Source organism: Nothoprocta perdicaria, unplaced genomic scaffold (genome assembly GCF_003342845.1).
Source record: "Nothoprocta perdicaria isolate Ctin4 unplaced genomic scaffold, notPer1 scaffold_250, whole genome shotgun sequence".
In the NCBI taxonomy this organism is placed as follows: domain Eukaryota; kingdom Metazoa; phylum Chordata; class Aves; order Tinamiformes; family Tinamidae; genus Nothoprocta; species Nothoprocta perdicaria.
The window spans coordinates 795,242-813,024 of NW_020455478.1; the positions used below are offsets into that span (position 1 = coordinate 795,242).

General features: G+C 47.6%; 1 protein-coding gene across 3 annotated transcripts; it reads left to right on the top strand.

Moving 5' to 3' along the window:
- Positions 1–118: 118 nt before the first annotated feature.
- LOC112947986 (acyl-CoA dehydrogenase family member 11-like) lies at positions 119–16,402 on the top strand. Of its 3 annotated transcripts, none has more exons than XM_026040184.1 (15): positions 119–262; positions 3,639–3,871; positions 4,530–4,629; positions 5,006–5,123; positions 5,969–6,111; positions 6,215–6,364; positions 6,908–7,002; positions 7,272–7,371; positions 8,656–8,796; positions 9,247–9,339; positions 9,793–9,900; positions 14,392–14,551; positions 14,747–14,813; positions 15,088–15,224; positions 16,267–16,402. In XM_026040184.1, exons 1-14 carry the CDS (start codon positions 146–148, stop codon positions 15,212–15,214), a joined length of 1,752 nt encoding a protein of 583 aa, XP_025895969.1. In that variant the 5' UTR covers positions 119–145; the 3' UTR covers positions 15,215–15,224; positions 16,267–16,402. The 3 variants fall into 3 exon arrangements, with proteins under 3 accessions (XP_025895969.1, XP_025895970.1, XP_025895968.1); XM_026040185.1 differs by lacking the exon at positions 16,267–16,402 and adding an exon at positions 15,829–16,140; XM_026040183.1 differs by lacking the exon at positions 16,267–16,402 and having other exon boundaries at positions 15,088–16,048.
- The last annotated feature ends 1,381 nt before the right edge of the window (positions 16,403–17,783 follow it).

The window sequence follows — 17,783 nt, forward strand, 5'->3', positions numbered from 1 at the left end:
AGCTCGGCAGCCCCCAGGAGCTCTCACAGCTCCACGTCCGCCCGCCGCTGGGCTGGGGGAGGCCCTTGGGTGTCTTTCCGCCTCCCTCCRGAAGAGGGGTGAAGCCTGGAGCCGTGAAGGACTCGGAGCGCCGGGAGGCCTGGGAATGCCCTGTGTGGGGAGGGAAGCCGAGCGCTTCCTGCACGAGCAGCCCGGGACGGGGAACCCGTACGCCGAAGATGCTTTGCTTCGGAACTACTTGAGAAGGCACCTTCCTCCTGAGGTGCGGCGTGCGCTTGTGCCTGCCTTGTGTRTGTGCGTGCGTGCGGTGCCGCCGCGGCGCGGGAAGCTCCGGACTGCTGATCTCTGCAGACCCTCAGCACAACGTGTCTGCGAGCTCCTGTCGCCTTTCAGCCTCGCGTTCTTCAAAATTTGGTTTGAATCGCCGCCAGATGACAGCTCCTGAYGGGGCATGAACAGGGTTAGAAAGGACCTGGTGGGCTCCTGTGACTGGYCGGGTGTTGCAATGGCGTGAGGGGTTGCTCGTTGCTTAGGGATTGGCCATGCGTGTGTTTGTGTGTTAGTCATCCACGGTAAGAGACTGCAGGTAAAGAGCCTTAAAGTGCGGCTGCTGTCACGCTCTGCTCTGGTCTCTYGTTTCCCTCCGCCTGCAGCTCTGAAGGAAGCTCCTTTCAGAAAGAACAGTGCATTTCAGCTCCACACCCAGAAGCGTTTTCGTGTTTGCTTGTCCTCAGCATCACTCATGGGCATTTCTGAGTGGGCTTGCAGATAACAAGTGCTCTGGACAGGACTGCAGGGGAGACAGACCCAGGTCTCCATTCAGCAAGGATCAGCTGGGGGCTCCTTCTGCTCRCTGCATTATCAGGTAGAAGAGGCCACCCAAGGACTGCAGTAAATGTGGTCCCTTTTCAAGGACCACATCTCCCAGAGCTGAGTGTTGCCTGTCTTTGTGATTTACTCCACTGGAAGCAATACAGTGACCTGGAGAGCCACCAGGTGARCAAAGGAGGCAGAACATGGCTCTGAGTGATGCTCTCCCTGCCACTGCTCCGTCCCCGGGTTCATGAGGCCTTGCAGTCTGGTGGAATAGTGTGAGGAGAGCTTTGCGAGCTTGCATTTTTCACAGCCGTCACTAAATACAGGGATGAAGCCTCGCTAAGCATCGCTGTGGCCTTCCTGACAGAAGATGTAAGAGTAGGGGATGCGTTCAGGCAGCCAGAAAGATCCTCCTCCCGGTACGGAATTTGACAGAAGCGTGAGTCAAATCTCTTGAAAAATGGAAGGCTCAGTGAGGTCCATTATGAAGCCCGAGAGCTGCAGTCCACTTGTGTAAAACCTATCAAAAAATCAGCAAAATCTCCTTACAGTTCTGCATTTGGTCCCAGCGGGGCAGTGTTGCCTCATCCTTAAAAGGGAGAGGCTTGTCTCAGCTTGCTGCCTCCTGCAGCACAGGCTCCTCCGGGAGGTCCATGCGGATGCCCTTCTCCAACAACAGGTGAACTCTGTGTTCCACTGAAGTGGATGCCTCCCTGGAAGTTGATTTCTATCATGCTATTTGCCTATGTCCAGTGGTAACAAAAATATATTCCTGGAAAGAAGCACAAAATCTGTTTTTTTAAAGATGTTCTCTGGATTACSTAGAAGAAAGTGTCTGCTCTTTTTGGTCTGTGGTCTTTGATCTCTCGATAAATACCTGCTTTAATATAAAAGATGATCTGTTTTCACTTTTGATGCATGTCCAATATACTCATCCTATGGGACATTAAAGCGCTGATTAGGGTGAACAACATCACCCAGAAAACGCTGCTTGTTGATGGCTTGTGCCATGAACCTAACAGTTTGTGGATGAAACCACATTGAAGGGATGACCCTTCAGTAGCCTGTTGCACATTGCCTGGAGTGCCAGGGCTGCCGTGCACCTCATTCAATGGTCCCGCTTACAGGAGCTCTCTTTTTGTTCTCTGGCTTTGGAAATAAACACATTAACATGGGCAACACAGAGCATTAAAAGGCAAAGTCCAGGTGGGAACACACAGAGAGGCCAAATGTCTTTTTACACACACTGTGTATGGGAGTGAAGGGACTGTCATAATTGCATTCACTCTCGTGTGTGGACAGTTTCCTTGCCCTGTCTATCTAGGGGCTTGGCACCCATTTGGAAACCTCTCTAGTAAACTCCTGTTCTTCTACTCAGCAAAAACTACCTGCTAAACASTGCAAAGGTCCTGGCACTTCAGGGATTAGTGAAATCCATGAATCCTTGGACTCTTAGACTGTGCCGCTAAAACAACCTTTAGCTTTTAGCCCGTGTTTGCACTGGAGGCATCCGAGTTCCAGCTGAACTGCAGCTAGAACAAACAAGAGTACACCATAAGCTGGACCAGTTTGCTAGGGAGTTTGGGCATGTTTTAGGTTGTGCTTTGTTCTCTTTGCCACTGTTTATCCGAAAGGAAACTGGTTGGCTTGAAGTYTGAGACTTCTAAAGCACTAAGCAGGCAGTAGGTGTTGGATCCTCATTCCGCAGTTTGAGAGGCAGAGCGATGGAGGAATCAATCGCACAGGACGTAATTTAATGAAAAGTCAATACAGGAGGGAGCAGAGAAAGGAAGAAAGCAGTGTTTGAACTTCATCAGCAGCAAATTAATGTGTTGTGCATTTGTGCTATTTGAATAGAGCAGCTAGGACAATCATCTCCACACTTGTTGTGCTCAGGGATTCCTCTGATGAAAGCCAATCTAGATCAGGTACTTCTATGACCCTTACTATTGACTTGAATGTGTTTACAAGGCCCTACTATGCTAGAGGTCGGCTTCATCTGACCTAATTTTAATGATCAGTGAGGTTATTTAAGTCTAGGCAAGTTCTCTAGGCTCTGGCCACTGCCGGTGAAGAGGAGMAGGTGCCTATAGAGGGCAATTCTTCTCACACTAAAGCAGAGATCTAAAAGTCGGAATGAATCCCTCTCTGCAGGTGTYCCTTTCTCTCCTTTAGCAATAGATAGGCTGCTCTGTGGCAGGCAGCCAACACGGCAAAAGTAAAGGCATTTTAGTCCTTATCCAGAGACATTTAGGAGGCTGGTTGCAGAGTGGAAACGAATTCAGACACCTCAGGAGCCAGCCTGAAGCTCAAGCAGCTGAGACATCCCTCCCTTTCTAATCTAATAAGCAGGTAGTTATCAAGCCCAGTGGAATTCTTCCTAGGTAGATAAAGGCTTTCCATTTTTTGCAGGTTTGTCGTCTTGGCATTAGTATCCAGCGGGAAATTGCTGAGGCTAGAAGGGGCCTCTGGAGTTCATCCAGTCAACCCCCAGCATGTGTATCTGTGTGATTCATGAGTATATGTGTGATTCTCAACCCTCATACAAATTTTTTTTCTGTCTTTTGTAAAACCCAGAGATGCAGCCTTTTCAGAAAAGGGATTCTGGGGGAAAATAAAAAGTGACAGATGAGCACAGCTGTCCCATCCAAGCCTGAGAGACAAGCTGCTGTCCTGCTCATTACAGAACACAGAAGGGCCAGGTGGCAAGAGATCATTAGCACCTTTGAACAGTTGTGCTCCATCTTTTRCCTTTCGAAACAAGCCTGCAGGCTCCTTGTCTTCCCAGGGTGTACTGAAGGACTCTTGCTGTTACTTCATAGGTACAGGAGGAGGTGAGTCAGGACCTGGAAAAATTTGGAAACCGTTTGYGAACTGAGATCCAACCTCTAGCATGGGAATGTGCGTTGAATCCTCCGGTCTTTCGGCCGTACGGTGCTTGGGGGCAGCGGCTGGATCATATTATCACCTGCTCGGCCTGGAAGAGGATGAAGGAAATCGCAGCAGAAGAGGGGCTAATTGCTCAGGCTTATGAGAGAAGATACTCCAACTGGAGGTAACTGGGGATGTGGGAATGGGWGAAGGCCCCTTGGTGAAGGCAAGTGGCTTGGCGACTTGTTGAATATCCCTGGTTGCTGTCAGCAGGGTGTATTCAACATCTAATAGGACTGGACTCCTTTTTGAATAATGGATGACAGATGAGGCATGGATGAAGGCACACCTAGCTCTGCTTTGAACAGCAGTCTCCCTGTCCACTCTAATGTTCTGCATTAGCAATGATTATCCATACCTGATGGCCTACAGTTAGCAGTTGTACTCCTTGATGTCTCTTTCTGGATTCTGGGGCCTGGCACTTCTTCCCRCCATTCCTGCTTTACCTGCACTCATCATAATACAACTACATGGGCTTTTGCTTGCAATTGCATTGTATTCCAGAGAGAGCCTCAGGTTTACTGTTCTTATGAACTGCAATTAATGTGCACAGCTGGCAAGCAATGCCTTTCATCCAGCCCCTGCACTGGCCATTTCTCTGGGAATGAGAAGCTCTTCTGTTCCATTTCTTCCTGGTTGAAATTTTCTGCCCTCAGAAATGAGTGGCATGGTTCTCATCTGTATTGCCTGTACCCTTTTGGCCTCCCTTTCGTCATGTTTTATCCTTCTACTGTTGACCTGCTGCAGAACTTCTCTGGTTTCTTTTCTTTTTTTTTCCCTAGCCGTGTGCATCAGGCCATCAAAGTCTACTTATTTTCAAGTTTCTCTGGAGGTTTCAACTGTCCTCTGGCCATGACGGATGGAGCAGCCAAAGTCATTGAGGTAGGAGTCCCATTGTCATTCAGGGCACAGCCCAGGCGCTGGCAGCTTTGATCAGAGTCCAGGACTGGCCAAGGCTCCAGGAAAGCTGATCTGCCACCTGCATGTCCCTTCCTGGCTTTGTGACTCAGCTCCATCTCCCGCTCCCCCATGTTTCTCTGTTACTTATAAAGTCTTTGTGCACAGGCTTGTTTTTAGAATTACTTACATCACCGAGCACAGTATTATTGTCCACCTTGAACCTCGCAGGGATCCCTGCGGGGACGCTTGTAGGATAYACTCTTGTGAGTTAAGGAAACTATTGAAATTTGGTCTGGGCAAGATGCATCTGTGGCATTAGGATTTTTCATCTTGGTTTATTTTCCCTCCCCCCAAACAGTCACTGGGTATTCCTGGATCTCTGAAAAATGTTTTCGATCATCTGACATCTCGTGACCCCAAGAAGTTCTGGACCTCTGGCCAGTGGATGACGGAGCGCAAGGGAGGCTCTGATGTTGGTAAGGGTCCCTAGCTGGGAAATGACAGCAGTGGCAGCTGGCTGTGGTAGCAAGAACTGAGAAGATGGAAGGTGTGGGGAGAACTTTCAAGGCCGTGTAGCTGATTTAAGATACTTCAGCAGAAGTCATGTAACTCTTTTAGATAGGGCTACCTTTTACTAATAAAAGACCAAACTCATTCTGTCYACCAGTGCATGCAGTACACACACACATGCAGATACCGAGCTGCGGTACTTGCACCGATAGCCCACGAGATCTGACCCTTGATCAAGATATTGAGGCACATCCCAGGTAGAACTGAAGACACAGTCTTGGCCTTCCACTTTTGTTCCTTGGCAAGTGATAATAATAGCGGAATAGACCAGGAAATCTCAGAACTTCATTGCAAAGACAGAAGTGTGCAAAGGGAGTCAGCTACGTCTGATGAAGTAGCAATTGGGTTCCTGGGGGGAGAAGGTGTGGAATGAAAGCTAGAGAGGTGAGCATCACTGCAAGACCCTCTTCCATGGGCCTTTTTTTTTTGTTTTTGGCTGTGGTAGTCTCTTAAAAATGGGGGAGCTGGATTATAAACCACTCTATGTTTTTGCCTACAAAGTGCTGCCATTTTCAGCTGTTGGCCTGGAGCAATTGCTGGAAAGGGCCAGACTCAACAGAGGACATTTTCTTTCTAGTGCTTAACCCTGACTGCATCTTTTATCCAAGGCCAGTGAAACCGMTTAGCAGCTAATCCATATTTTGTCTTGATAGCAAGAGGTGATTTAAAAGACCTTCTGCTTAAGCTGAAAATCAGCATTGATTGATACAAAAGTTCCCATAAAGCCAAGATCTCCTGCTCCCTCTTACAGCTAATGGCACAGAGACCCTGGCCAGAAAGCAGCCAGATGGTACATATCATCTCTACGGCTTTAAATGGTTTACATCAGCTGCTGATTCTGATGTGACGTTGACCCTGGCGAGGATAGCGGATGCTCAAGGACATGTAAAACAGGTCTGTTTCATAGTGGAATACTGCAAAGGAGTGGGGAGATGTGCTTACTTGCCTTTTCTCATCATCATAACATCTTCTTTGTATGCATTTTTAATGGCCCTAGGGTTCTGGAGGTCTGTCCCTGTTCTTCTTGAAGGTTCAAGATGAGGATGGGAAGCTGAACAACATCAAAGTGCAAAGGCTGAAAGACAAGCTGGGTACACGCCAGATGGCAACAGCAGAGCTATGGTTAGATGGAGCCAAAGCAGAGCTAGTAAGTAAGATTTCACCTTCTTGGGACCGGGCTGGCTTGGCATGAAGACAGACAACCATGAAGAAGAGAGAAAAGGAAGTTTCTCCCACTTCTGTGGCTGGCTGTTTATTCCACAGAACCTTGCCCCAACAGAGCTGTGTACAGGACAAAGCTCTGAAGAGCTCAAGAAACTAATTTGATTTTAAAGCAATCCCAGAGGAGGAGAAACAAAAACAAAAAGTCATTTTAGGATGGTTATTTCCTTGATCCAGTTGGACCTGGCTGAGGGATAGTTCTGTGTAGCATGCAGGTGGGAATAAGCAGCCCAGGACCAGAATTGATCGTGCTGATATTGTCTCCAAAGTCACCAGTTTAGTCATGCCCAAGACATGGATAAAATGAGATGGCTGTATTTTAAAGCAAGCACATCTTTCTGGTGCCTGACGGCAGACAGAGTGAGCTGTCCCTGTCTGTCTGCCTCTTGACACCCAGACAGATGTGCTTCAGCTTCCAAGGACATGCAAAGGGAGGTTTAGATCAGCCTTTGTCCTTCACTGCTTTCAGATCTCTGCAGAGGGTCGTGGAGTGGCCTCCATCTCGAACATGCTGAACATCACTCGGATCCACAATGTCATTGGTGCAGTAGCTTCCATGAGAAGGTGAAAGCAGCGTCGCTCCCCTGGGGCTGAAGAAGCAGCTTATCAAAACAAGGGGACTCTGCAAGGCTTAGCATTGCAGCTGGTTGACATCTTAGGCCTCTGTGGGCACAGGGCTGGGATCTAGCCAAGCTGGAGTTGCCCTGTGGGTAATTTAGGCTTGCATGTACAGCTGAGTCGGGTTCTTCCAGTGGGAACGGGTGGGAGGGAAAGCCCAACGGTGAAGCAGGAGGATTGCTAGTCTAACTCTTTTACCTGGCTATATTCTCTAGGATGATCAGTCTGAGCAGGGAATATGCTCTTCRGCGGGTTGCCTTTGGGAAGCTTCTCAAGGACCATCCCCTCCACATGCAGACGATAGCCCGGATGGAGGTGAGGCTTCTTRAAGCTCAGCTGGATCTGCCAGGGAGACCGGAGCTGCTACTGAGAGCAGCCAACCTGCCTCTGTGTGCAACAGGCAGAGGTAGCTGTCTCCTGCTACAATAAGATGTATGCAACAAGGGATCGACATATTTCAGTGAGATTTGGTCTGGCAATTGACCTAACTTCTCTGCTGGACTTCAGCTTAAGTTAAATAACAATTACCTGGGAACAGTTGAGAGGATTGCCTTAAATTTATGCATGCATCTACTATGCCTCAACCTCTGAAGCTGGTCCGTAACATCTGAATCCAAACATTACAACATAATCTCCTAAATTGGAGTTAATGGACTGTTTAGTAGGACCCAGGAAGACTCATCCAACTTGCCTGGGAGCCTGTGCACAAGTAGAAGGGCTATGCACTGTTTGCAGCCAGCTTAAAGAATTCTGAGGGGTCAAAACACACAGACTAACTGGCCCTTGAGAGCAGGTCTTGTTCGCTGTGTGCCTGCTCAGTGCATAGCCAGCCAGAGAATCGCCTCTAGGCGTGAATCTAAGACCACGAAAGACAGAGAGGTATCAATAGACACTGTGTCTTCAAGAGTAATTTGATGTCTGAGCCTTAGCTCGCTACAGAGCAGCTCACTTCCACAAGACACGGGTGGCTTCCCACCCCTAACAGATCTTCAAAGGGAATGCACACAGTTCTGCTCCTCTCCCCACCCAGGCAGCACTTCTTAGCTTAAGCTGTGTAATGCCAACAGTTGTCCTGGGCAGCAATAGGTCTGTGCCGATATTTAAAGCAGCATTAAAAATCCCATTTGCAGGGGGAAGCGTTGGGGGAAAGTGGTGTCACTCACACCTCAATATAGCAAAGCTTCCTGAACCTCAACTTCCAGATTCCTCGTTAAGCAGCTTTCTCCCTTGGCAAAAGACCTTGCAGCTCCTGGTACTCAGCGGCTGACATGCATGGTCTCATGTTCTTCATCCTTGGAAAGGATGTGGATTTGTGATGTGGATGCCTGGTGGGAGCTTTGATCTTAATAAGCTTAATGAAATCAGTCCTTTTCCTGATGCTGGACTGCAGTGGCCATGAGAAGCATCTCCAGACTACYTACAGTCTCGCTTTGTGTCTTGGATGCTGGCCAGTCTGTCTCTGAAGCTGTGAGTCTGCACTGGAGGGGTAGCCCTTTGCCCAGGTGTGAGTGTTAGTGYCATGGCTCATCAGCAGATAAGGCTCACTCAGTCTGAGTCAAAAGTCTTCGCCAGTGAAGGACCCCACTTCTCTGCCTGCAGGTGCAGACCCGAGGGGCATTTCTGCTGCTCATGGAGATAGTTAGATTGCTTGGACTTGTAGAAACCAACATGGCAAATGAGCAAGAGCAGCTTCTCCTGAGACTGCTGATACCAGTAGCCAAACTTTACACTGGAAAACAGGTAAGGAACAACCAGCTTCATCAGCCTGGAGTGGGTCTGGGTGGCACATTAATAACTTCAGAGCTGGAAAGAAACATGATTAACGTGGGCAACAAGAGAGGTATCAAGTAAAAGGTTAAAAACTCTCCTGGAATATGGAATAGACATTTACTTTCATACACACCTCAGGCTTTTCMTTTCATAGAGAGAACTGTACTGACAGAGAAGCTCCTTGGATATTCTCTCAAGATTCAACTACTTATGAAGTCCTTTCCCAGTGTTGCTCATTTTTCATTCTGCAGGATGAAGACGTCATTTAATGAGCAACCTGCCAACCAGCAAATCAATGAGATCCAGCTGGTCCTATCCCAGCAGGAACTGCCACATGATATTAGATATTTCTGGATGCTTTCTCCTCTTGTGCAATGTGCTACATGCAACTACAACATGCTAATTCTCTACATTTTTCAGGCTTCTGCTGTTGCTGTTGAGGCCATGGAGAGTTTTGGGGGACAGGGCTACATGGAGGACACAGGCCTGCCAGTCATAGTCCGTGACACACTGGTAAGAAAGCAGTAGGAGAAGCAGAGACGGCTTCTTATGTGGAAGCTCTTATGTGTTACATAATATGTTCCAGAGTCCTCCAGAGCTGCTTCCTACATGCTCGAAGACACAGCCCTTCTCAGACTCACTCCAGCTCTGGCAGCTCTTTCTGAGTTGCCTTCCTGCTCAGCCCAATCATCATCCCATTCAAAGGGGGTTACAGCAGCCCTAGAGGAGAGGGAACGTGACTTTTTCCTGTTCCAAGAGCTTGATTCTTAGCTCAGCAATGGAGCTGGCTCCCTGACACCAATCGTTAATTCTCCTTTCCATTTGTGGTGAGGCAAGAAGTCTCTAGAGGTTTCCTTACCATCCCTTAACTTAGACCCATGTCTTTGTTGTCTCTCTTTCCACTCCTCTTGCTGTTGCTCCAAGAAGCTCCTTCACATCCTTTCCACAGTCTCTTCTACCCTGCAGGTGCTGTCCATATGGGAAGGAACAACAAATATTCTGTCACTTGATGTCCTGCGATCGCTCACTAAGAGTCAAGGGCAGGTGATGACTGTGTTCATCTCCACAGTGCAGGTGAGCTCACATCCACAGCACTATTCAGCATAAGTTGTTCACTGTGAGACAGTGTCATTTGGGATTAATATTGCCAGCTGAGACCAGTAGAGAATATGATCAAATTCAGACCTTTAGACATGGGTGCAGAAGGTGCCTCTCAATTCTGCTCTTTAAATAGCACTTACAAAACCAGAAAGTAGGCAGTATTTGCTTTGGGATCTTCCTGTGCTGCAAAAATTCACCTCAGTGCTAGTAATGCACAGTACAACACAGTGCAGAATTCTCACTGGGGGCTCTGGTCCATTCAATATAAAATCTTACCCATCCATCATATCTTTCAAGAACACAGTAGCAAGAACGTGACTTGTAACAAGTGGTTGCAATGRGCAACTTTATTCTATATTCTATAACTCTCTTCAGAGATGAGTGTCATCTTACCATCCTCTCATCAAGTTTTTTGTTAAAGCCAAAATAAATGACACAATATCTCCATCTGACAAAAAAAGGCCATGTCCACTCATAAGCTGATGAGCCTAACTGCTAATKAAAAGCCAACTGGTCCGTCTGTGGATAAAAAGTAGTTTACTCTGACAATGAAGGTAGGGAGTAGGGCATGGAAGAAGGGGAAGGTAGGTCTAAAAATAACCTGGAAAGGAACTGGTACCCACAGGCTTCCTCACTTATGCTAATTTAAGCTAAGTAGATACCCAAAAAGTGCCATACTTAAGTCTTAGGACTGCACCTTGTTGGTGTAGCTCAGAGAGCCCCTTCAGCTTTTTATCAACTGGATAATGGGAGAAATGATAAAGAATTCAGCAACACGATTCAGAGCAAATAATTGAGTGTCTGTACCACTTAGTACAGACTTACTAATTAGTAAGCTCGTAATGACTCCTGCTTCCCCACAAATCAACCTGCAAAGGAGACTGCAGGGGGAAAAAGCACGCGTTGATTTTTAAGCTGGCGTTTTCCGTTAATGGCGTGCTTAGACTGCCTCATTTCCACGGATTCTTGGCAACGGAGTGACTGGAGGAAGCTGAGCTGGGAGGGCCGTGCTGATACACGTGATGCTGCACGGGACAGCTTGTACTTGGCAAGTCTGASCTGGACAGGGCAGAAGCCTTTGCCCCTCTGCCTTGAGCAGCCCCGCACAGGGGAGGCAGAGGGGAAGGTGTCCTGCTCGCAGCACCAGCACACACAGCAGTGTTCCTGAGCCCACAGCACTTTCCTCAGGACTTCTAGATGCTCGTTACAGCTGGCAGTTCCTCTGCAGCACTGGTCAGGAACATGCTGGGTTTCTGTACCAGAATCAGGATGATACCCAATCCCTTTYTGAGCTCCAGTTGCCCCAATTCTCTTGGCTTCTGGGGACCTGGCTCTTCTTAAACCATCTTTACTATGCCCAGTTAGTGATGAAATCGTTCAGTCCTTTATAGAGGATTTTTATTATTGCATTCTTTTTCCTTTTTATTAACACTTCTCTCAAAACAGTGCAGTTTCTTTTACTAATGTTCATCAGAGATCTCCATTTGTAGGATTTGTAGCCAGACAGAGAAATGTCTTTGGAGAAAGCAGCATTGTCTTAGCACTTTCTTCTCTGAAAATCGTATTTTACTGGAATTTCCTCCCCCTGCTCCCCTGCTACCAATTTCTGCTTTTTCCTTGTGCCATTTGGCTCTGTAGACTATGGAATAACAGAGGACTGAAGGAGCTGCATCCATTTGGTTTTTGTTTTCTATGAGCACTAATGCAGTGACACCTTTATCTTCAGAAAGGGAGAAAATACAGAGAACTTTTCTTGCCCAGTGTGATTATCAAGAACCATAAAAAATSAGCTTCTTATATATAGGCAGTTTTTTGGCAAGGAAAGGAAACCTTCCTATCCAGAGGTAATTAGTCTGCAGCAACTCCCGAGAACTCATGGCAGGAACAGGAAGGGGGAGAGACAGTCCCAGATTCCCACCAACTGTGCTGGGTTTCAGATGGGTGCTGCAGTAATTGCACGCTATGCTAAAACATTATTCAATGGAATTCTGAGCCAAGTGTACTTTAAAATTCAATTACAWGTTGAAAAGTGACTCTAAACTAGCACCTGGGAACTCTGCTTATTGTATTTTAGTGGCTTGAGATTAAATTTGGTCACATCACAAACAGTTTTCTTTCTGAATACTGGTCTTTGGTAACTCATGTTCTGTARCTCAGGATCAAGGCTGTGATGCATCAGCAGTGACCGTGTAGGGCCAAAGACCTACCTGTAAACGGCCACGTGATAGTGCTTTTAGGTAATTTTTAGAATATAATCCCAGTTTTAACAGAGCAGGAAAAATACCTAGGTTGTTAAAGTGAGCCTACCCATCTGCTTCAAATATTCATGTGAGGCTTGTGCTTCAAGCTCTGTTCTGGATCTTCTCCCTGGTGCCGTATTTTTACATCGCCGTGATTATTGTTTGTTGTAGGTAAAATTCGTTCTGTCTTGCTTGGTAGTCAACAAGTGAGAACAGACAAATGAGTGACAGCTTAAATACKGCTGTGATAACCTGAAGGAATCGGGAATATTGGGGCTGTAAAGCTCTTCTGCTCTCCGATGACAGTCAGAAAAGAGGCGTACAACAGGCATGCGGAGTCTGCATGTGTCTGCCTCCCCTCAGGAGGCAGGAACTGGAGCAAATCAACATGCAGGAGGGAAGAACAGGAGTTGCTTCTGCTGTGAGCATCATCCCTGAAGCAGCTGGCTCGCCTCCCGTCCACAAATTCTTCCCCCCCTCTCCCTTTGCATGTGGAAAAAAMCAGCTTGGTCTTGCAGAAAACCAATTGCTTTCCATTAGGAAAAGAATGTGCAGTGCTTAAAAACAAATAAAAGGGTAAATTATTGGAGGGAGAATATAGTCCTTTTGGGTTGACACTAAACCCATGCTTTATCCTACTTCATCTACGTGGGGCTGGGTCTTTAGACCTGCRAAAACACCGAGTGATGCAGGACGGAGCCACTGGTGCCCCAGCTGCGAGCTCCTGTGCTCTGCAGCCCCTGTGCTCTGCAGGGCCTGGCTGCTGCTGCCTCCCGCCCCGCTGCCTCCGAGGATGTTTACGCCTTTGGGGTCTTTGATCTTTGCTGGCAGCAAGCTCTGAGCTACTTTTAAAACATCTTATTAGTATTCTGTGGGTTTGGGGAGTTCTTGGGGCTTTATGTTGGCGCTAGACCGACCCGCTTTAACGACGTTTTTGTATTCGCACAGCATATGCTCTGGGTATTTATTTACTGCTTTGCCTCGAGCGCAGAATAGCCTCCATTGAAGACCATGTTTTTCTTGTATTAATCGTCAGAAAATACAGGGCACCAGAGGTGTTGTGCATAGAAATATTASAGAAAGCAAAATTGGGTTCAGCTTTTGCAGCCTGACTCCTACTGTGCAAATGAGCTATTTGCTTGTGCTAGCAAGAGGAGCTGCATGATCGCCTGAGCACTGAAGGCTTAAAAAAACCCAAACCAACCAACGAAACAAACAAAAAAAMCCCCAAAAGCTTCATAAATAAGCTGCAAATTAGACTAATTAACAAGAAGCATTTCCTACCACGTGCTACTTTAAGAACTTAAATATGTAATGGTTCAGGCTGGGACACTGGCGAGGCCCTGCTYGYGGGGAGGTGCTGGTGCAGCTGGGCRCCAGGGCGGGCAGAGCGTCGCGGCGCGTCAGGAGCCGTGCGTCCCGTCCACCCCGCGCCGTCTCCTGGCAAAGTGCCTCGGAGCCCAGTGCGAGCAGACGAAGCTTTGGCCCCGGAGCCGGAGCTCTCCCGCCCTCGGTGGGCCGATCGCTGCTGCTCCGCACACGGCGCCGGGCCCGGCCGCAGCGGCTCTCGTGGCGCGGCCGTGGCCCTGCTCGCTTAGGAGAGGGCAACTCTTTGGAGCCTCTTGGCAGACCCTCACTTGAAATGCCTTCACAACACCCTTGAGACCCTAAACAAACTAGCTAAGCAGCAGCKCAGCGCAAAGGCATGGGTGCAGGAGCTTTTGAACCCAGGCAAGCTCCTGGCTTCCTTCTAGAAAGAAACGGTTGGATCAAATGGCAAGAGACAGGTGGGATTTTATGGGGCCTTCCCCCCAGACACCGCTTGCAGAGAAAAGCTCCTTCCAGCCTGATTCTTCCTCTCTGAACACAGCTCCAAGGTTTGGAAGGGAAAATACAAAACTAGGGGAAGTCACATATAACTAAAACCTGACCCAAGTGCTCGGGTAGAAGGTACAACAGATTTGACTTGGTCCCCAAGTGCAGCTGGAAAGCCAGCATGGTGATGCCACCTGCTGTGTCCAGCTTACAGGAATCCACTGCTCTTAAGGCAAGGTTGGGAGTTTGCTTTGGGTCCCGTCCCCTTCCCTGCTGCCAGGTGCCGCTCTGGCTGCTCCAGCTACGGCAGTGCAGGTCAGAGCCACGCTGAGCACCTTGCTGGGGGTGCTCACAATCTCCGTGCACGAGGCAGAGCCGCTAACTTTTCCTCCCTTTGGTTTTGTTGCAGAGAAAACTGGAGTCGGCTTCTAGCACTGAGAAACTGGAAGGTGCTGTGAAGCTGGTGCAGGAGGCTGTCAGACTCGTGCAGAGCGCTGGCTCCAAAGGGGCGGCAACCATGGAGATAGCAGCAAGAGACTTCTCCTACTCCCTAGCGAGGATCTATGCAGGTAACGGGAAAGGCCAGAATGGGGGATTGCAGTGTCCAGGTTTGGACGTTCTGCAGTGAACAGTGTTTGAAAGTGAGCTCAGTCACTCCTTCTAAACTGAGGGTCAGCTTGACACAGGAGAAGTACCAACCAACCCTTTTTCCTTACTCTTTGATGTTCTGGCTGCAGTCATTGCGTCTTACAATTTTTTCACAGGTGCTCTTTTAATTGAACATGCAGCCCAGCCCGATTCCTCCGCCACGGATGTCTCCACTGCTCAAAGGTAAGCAGAAACCTCCCCTAGYCCTGGCCATTTGCAACAGTTCCTCATGCGGCGCAGCTTCCTTTGTGCTGCCTCACTGAGAGATCCAACCATCTGCCAGCTGAGAGCTCAAACTTCACTATCAGCTTCCATCAGGACAAACAGCATCACTGCTCCTCCTTGCCATGRGGAAGCTTTCTTCTGGCAGCAACGACAAAGATCCCCACTGGAAAGGACTYCAGTGGTAATTTGTCTGTAATCGAATAGTCTCAAATTGTTTGCATTCTCTGTTCAGGTGGTGCAACCAAGAGTTGTGTCCTGTCAGCACGGAGCTGAAAAACGGCAGCTACGATGCTGAGGCAGCTTTCCTGGACAGCTGCCTGGTGTACGACGGGAGCCCCGTTGCACACAGCAAGCTGTGACTTGGCACAGGTACCTGGGAAAATCACAGTTGTAGATTACTGAGGCTCAGTCTAAGACAGTGAAATGTTCTTACCAGGTTTTAGGCAAAGGCTGAGTGATCACGTGCAGATAAAGACTTGACGCAGCATCTCTTCAAGTGCAACTGGTGTTCATGCTAAGGAAAAGCAACCAAACTCAAAATGAAATTTATCTGACRCTGCTTAAATAGAGAAAACTATGATTTTGATACATTTGCCTTCTTGCTTTCCAGTGTTGCTCCTAAGCATTCTTCCACCCTGGCAGCTGCCGGGACTCAGTTTTTTCTGCCAAGGCAACCTTGACTAATCTCTAACAATTTGTTCACAAGCCAGGTGGTCGGGAGGCGCCATTCATACCGGTGACCTCTGGGGCAACTGTGACACTTGATTGCAGACCCTGTGGATCTGTGAAACTCTGTAACTGATCTTGGCAGCTTTTTGGGAAAAGCAAAACCATTGTATAAAGAAGCTTCCCTTTTCTTAATCCTGCCATAGCTGAGGGGATGGTTGAGTAAGCTCATTGGGCACTGTTGTTCTGGCTGTGCTTTTGATGTTTCCTTTCTTTCTTGTCCCAAACAAACTTCGCTGTGCTTTAGAGTAAGCTGAGGCGGAGGCTTCACCCTGTAACGCCTCTGAGCAGGKGCCTGATCCTGTGAAAGCCGCTAGGTAACGCAGCTCCAGAGCCACGATGGGCAGCAAAAACATCCTAAGCCTCTGGCACTGGAAACAGAGGACACAATARTTTGGGATTTACATCCTCATAAACAGTTAGCATCAACATCAACTCTACTGTATGAAGCTACTCTGGAAAAGACAGGGAGAAGATGTCTGAGCTGCATCAGAACTGTACATGCTGGTAATATAATTAAAATAACTTTTGCCCTCTAGAAGGCTKATTAATTTTCTGTTTGTGTATCCTAATGATAAGGTCATACTGACATAGATTCTAGTAATCTAAGTTTTAGATTGAAAGCCAGTTATCTACCATCCAAGCAAACACCTGGACACTGATTGCATGCTTCTCCCCAAATCAGCACTTCAGTCTACCTGCCTGATACTATCCTGCTGAGAAAAAGTTTCTAATTGCAAGTTGCTGCTAACAGAAGAAAAACAAGGGAAGACAACTGGAACATATAACTGCAAAGAGCTCCGTGCAAGTAGGAGAAAGAAGGGGAAGAGACAAGAAAAGAGCTGTTTTCTGAGCACAAGTTACCCAACAGGTTGCTGAGGCTAAAGACCAGGGCTCTGAGAAGACCCTGCTGATCAAAGACCCCATCTCTGAGCAGAGCAGGAGCAGGAGCAGGAGCAGGAGCAGGAGCAAGGAGCGGTGCCTGGGAGGTACGGGAGCAGCGAGCGAACGCTCAGCGGGCCCAGCTGCCCCAGCTCAGGGAGTCGCAAGGCCTGAGCATCACTCAAATTGTGCAAAGACAAACCTGTTAGCATGACCAAGCACTGCTGGGCTGTTCGTTGCCACATTTCTCTGTGTTTGCTGCATGGCTTTAGGGTGAATAAATAATTCTGGCTTTTGGAAAAAGTCTCGTGTTGGTTGCTGTCAAAGAAAAATGTCTTGCACATGTTAAAACATAAAGCCACCCGTATTTACCCAGCTTTTGAAGCTGTTTGCAGAGCTGGTTATCGCCCATTTGAAGCCTCCTTTCTTGCTAGGTCTGGGGCTTTGGTGATACCTGCCACACTCGCTGCCAGTTCTGGCTTTCCCAGCACCTCTTCTTTTCAGTTTTACGCACATTTTTTGATCACTGGGCTTACTTCTTCCTAATATACAAGCTATGATTTGCCTAAAAATATATCCCACCAACCAGGAGGCCTGCAAAAGTATGAATACAGAAAACAYGAGGGACTGGAGAATTGTCACTGTGTAGGAAAATGACCAATTTATTAAGATCTAAATAGTCACTCTGAGGCTACAGCAGAATAAATGCTGTTACAAACAAAGAAGCACTAGGGTCTAACACTTTATACTGCTGCTAACCAGCTCTCTGCTCTCATAGGTTTGCATGTTGTAAAACATTTAATGTTTTCCAAGTAATTAATCAAGACGTCAGATGTCATTTTAATACAAATTCCACCAAAGAAAAAAAAAACGTACAATCAAATGCATCACTGGTTGCCACTGCAAGATAAAAATCATTTAATAACATAACTATGGGAAATCGTTTTAAAAAACATATCTGTTAAATAGTAAGGTAAAACTTTAGCAGCATTTAAAAAATTTAAAAGTCCAAGGAGTATGTAATCTTAAATCGCAAAATGCAACACTCCGAGCTCCACTGCTGGCAGGATGAGTGTAAAATGAAGAGATGGAAGGTTTTTATTCCTCTGTCCAGGAAACAGGATGCCCCTATAGCCTGTGGATGCTGGAACAATGTTTGTACASATGTGGCCGTGTTCAAATCTTACATTTCTGCTTTCTAGTTCCTTGCTCTCATGCTAGTGGCTTCCCGCTTGGATAAAGAATCAAGTTGAAATCTTGAAAAAAAAAAGCGCACACCAGGAATTCGGAGCTGCCTGGCACACCTCACGTGCTCCTCCA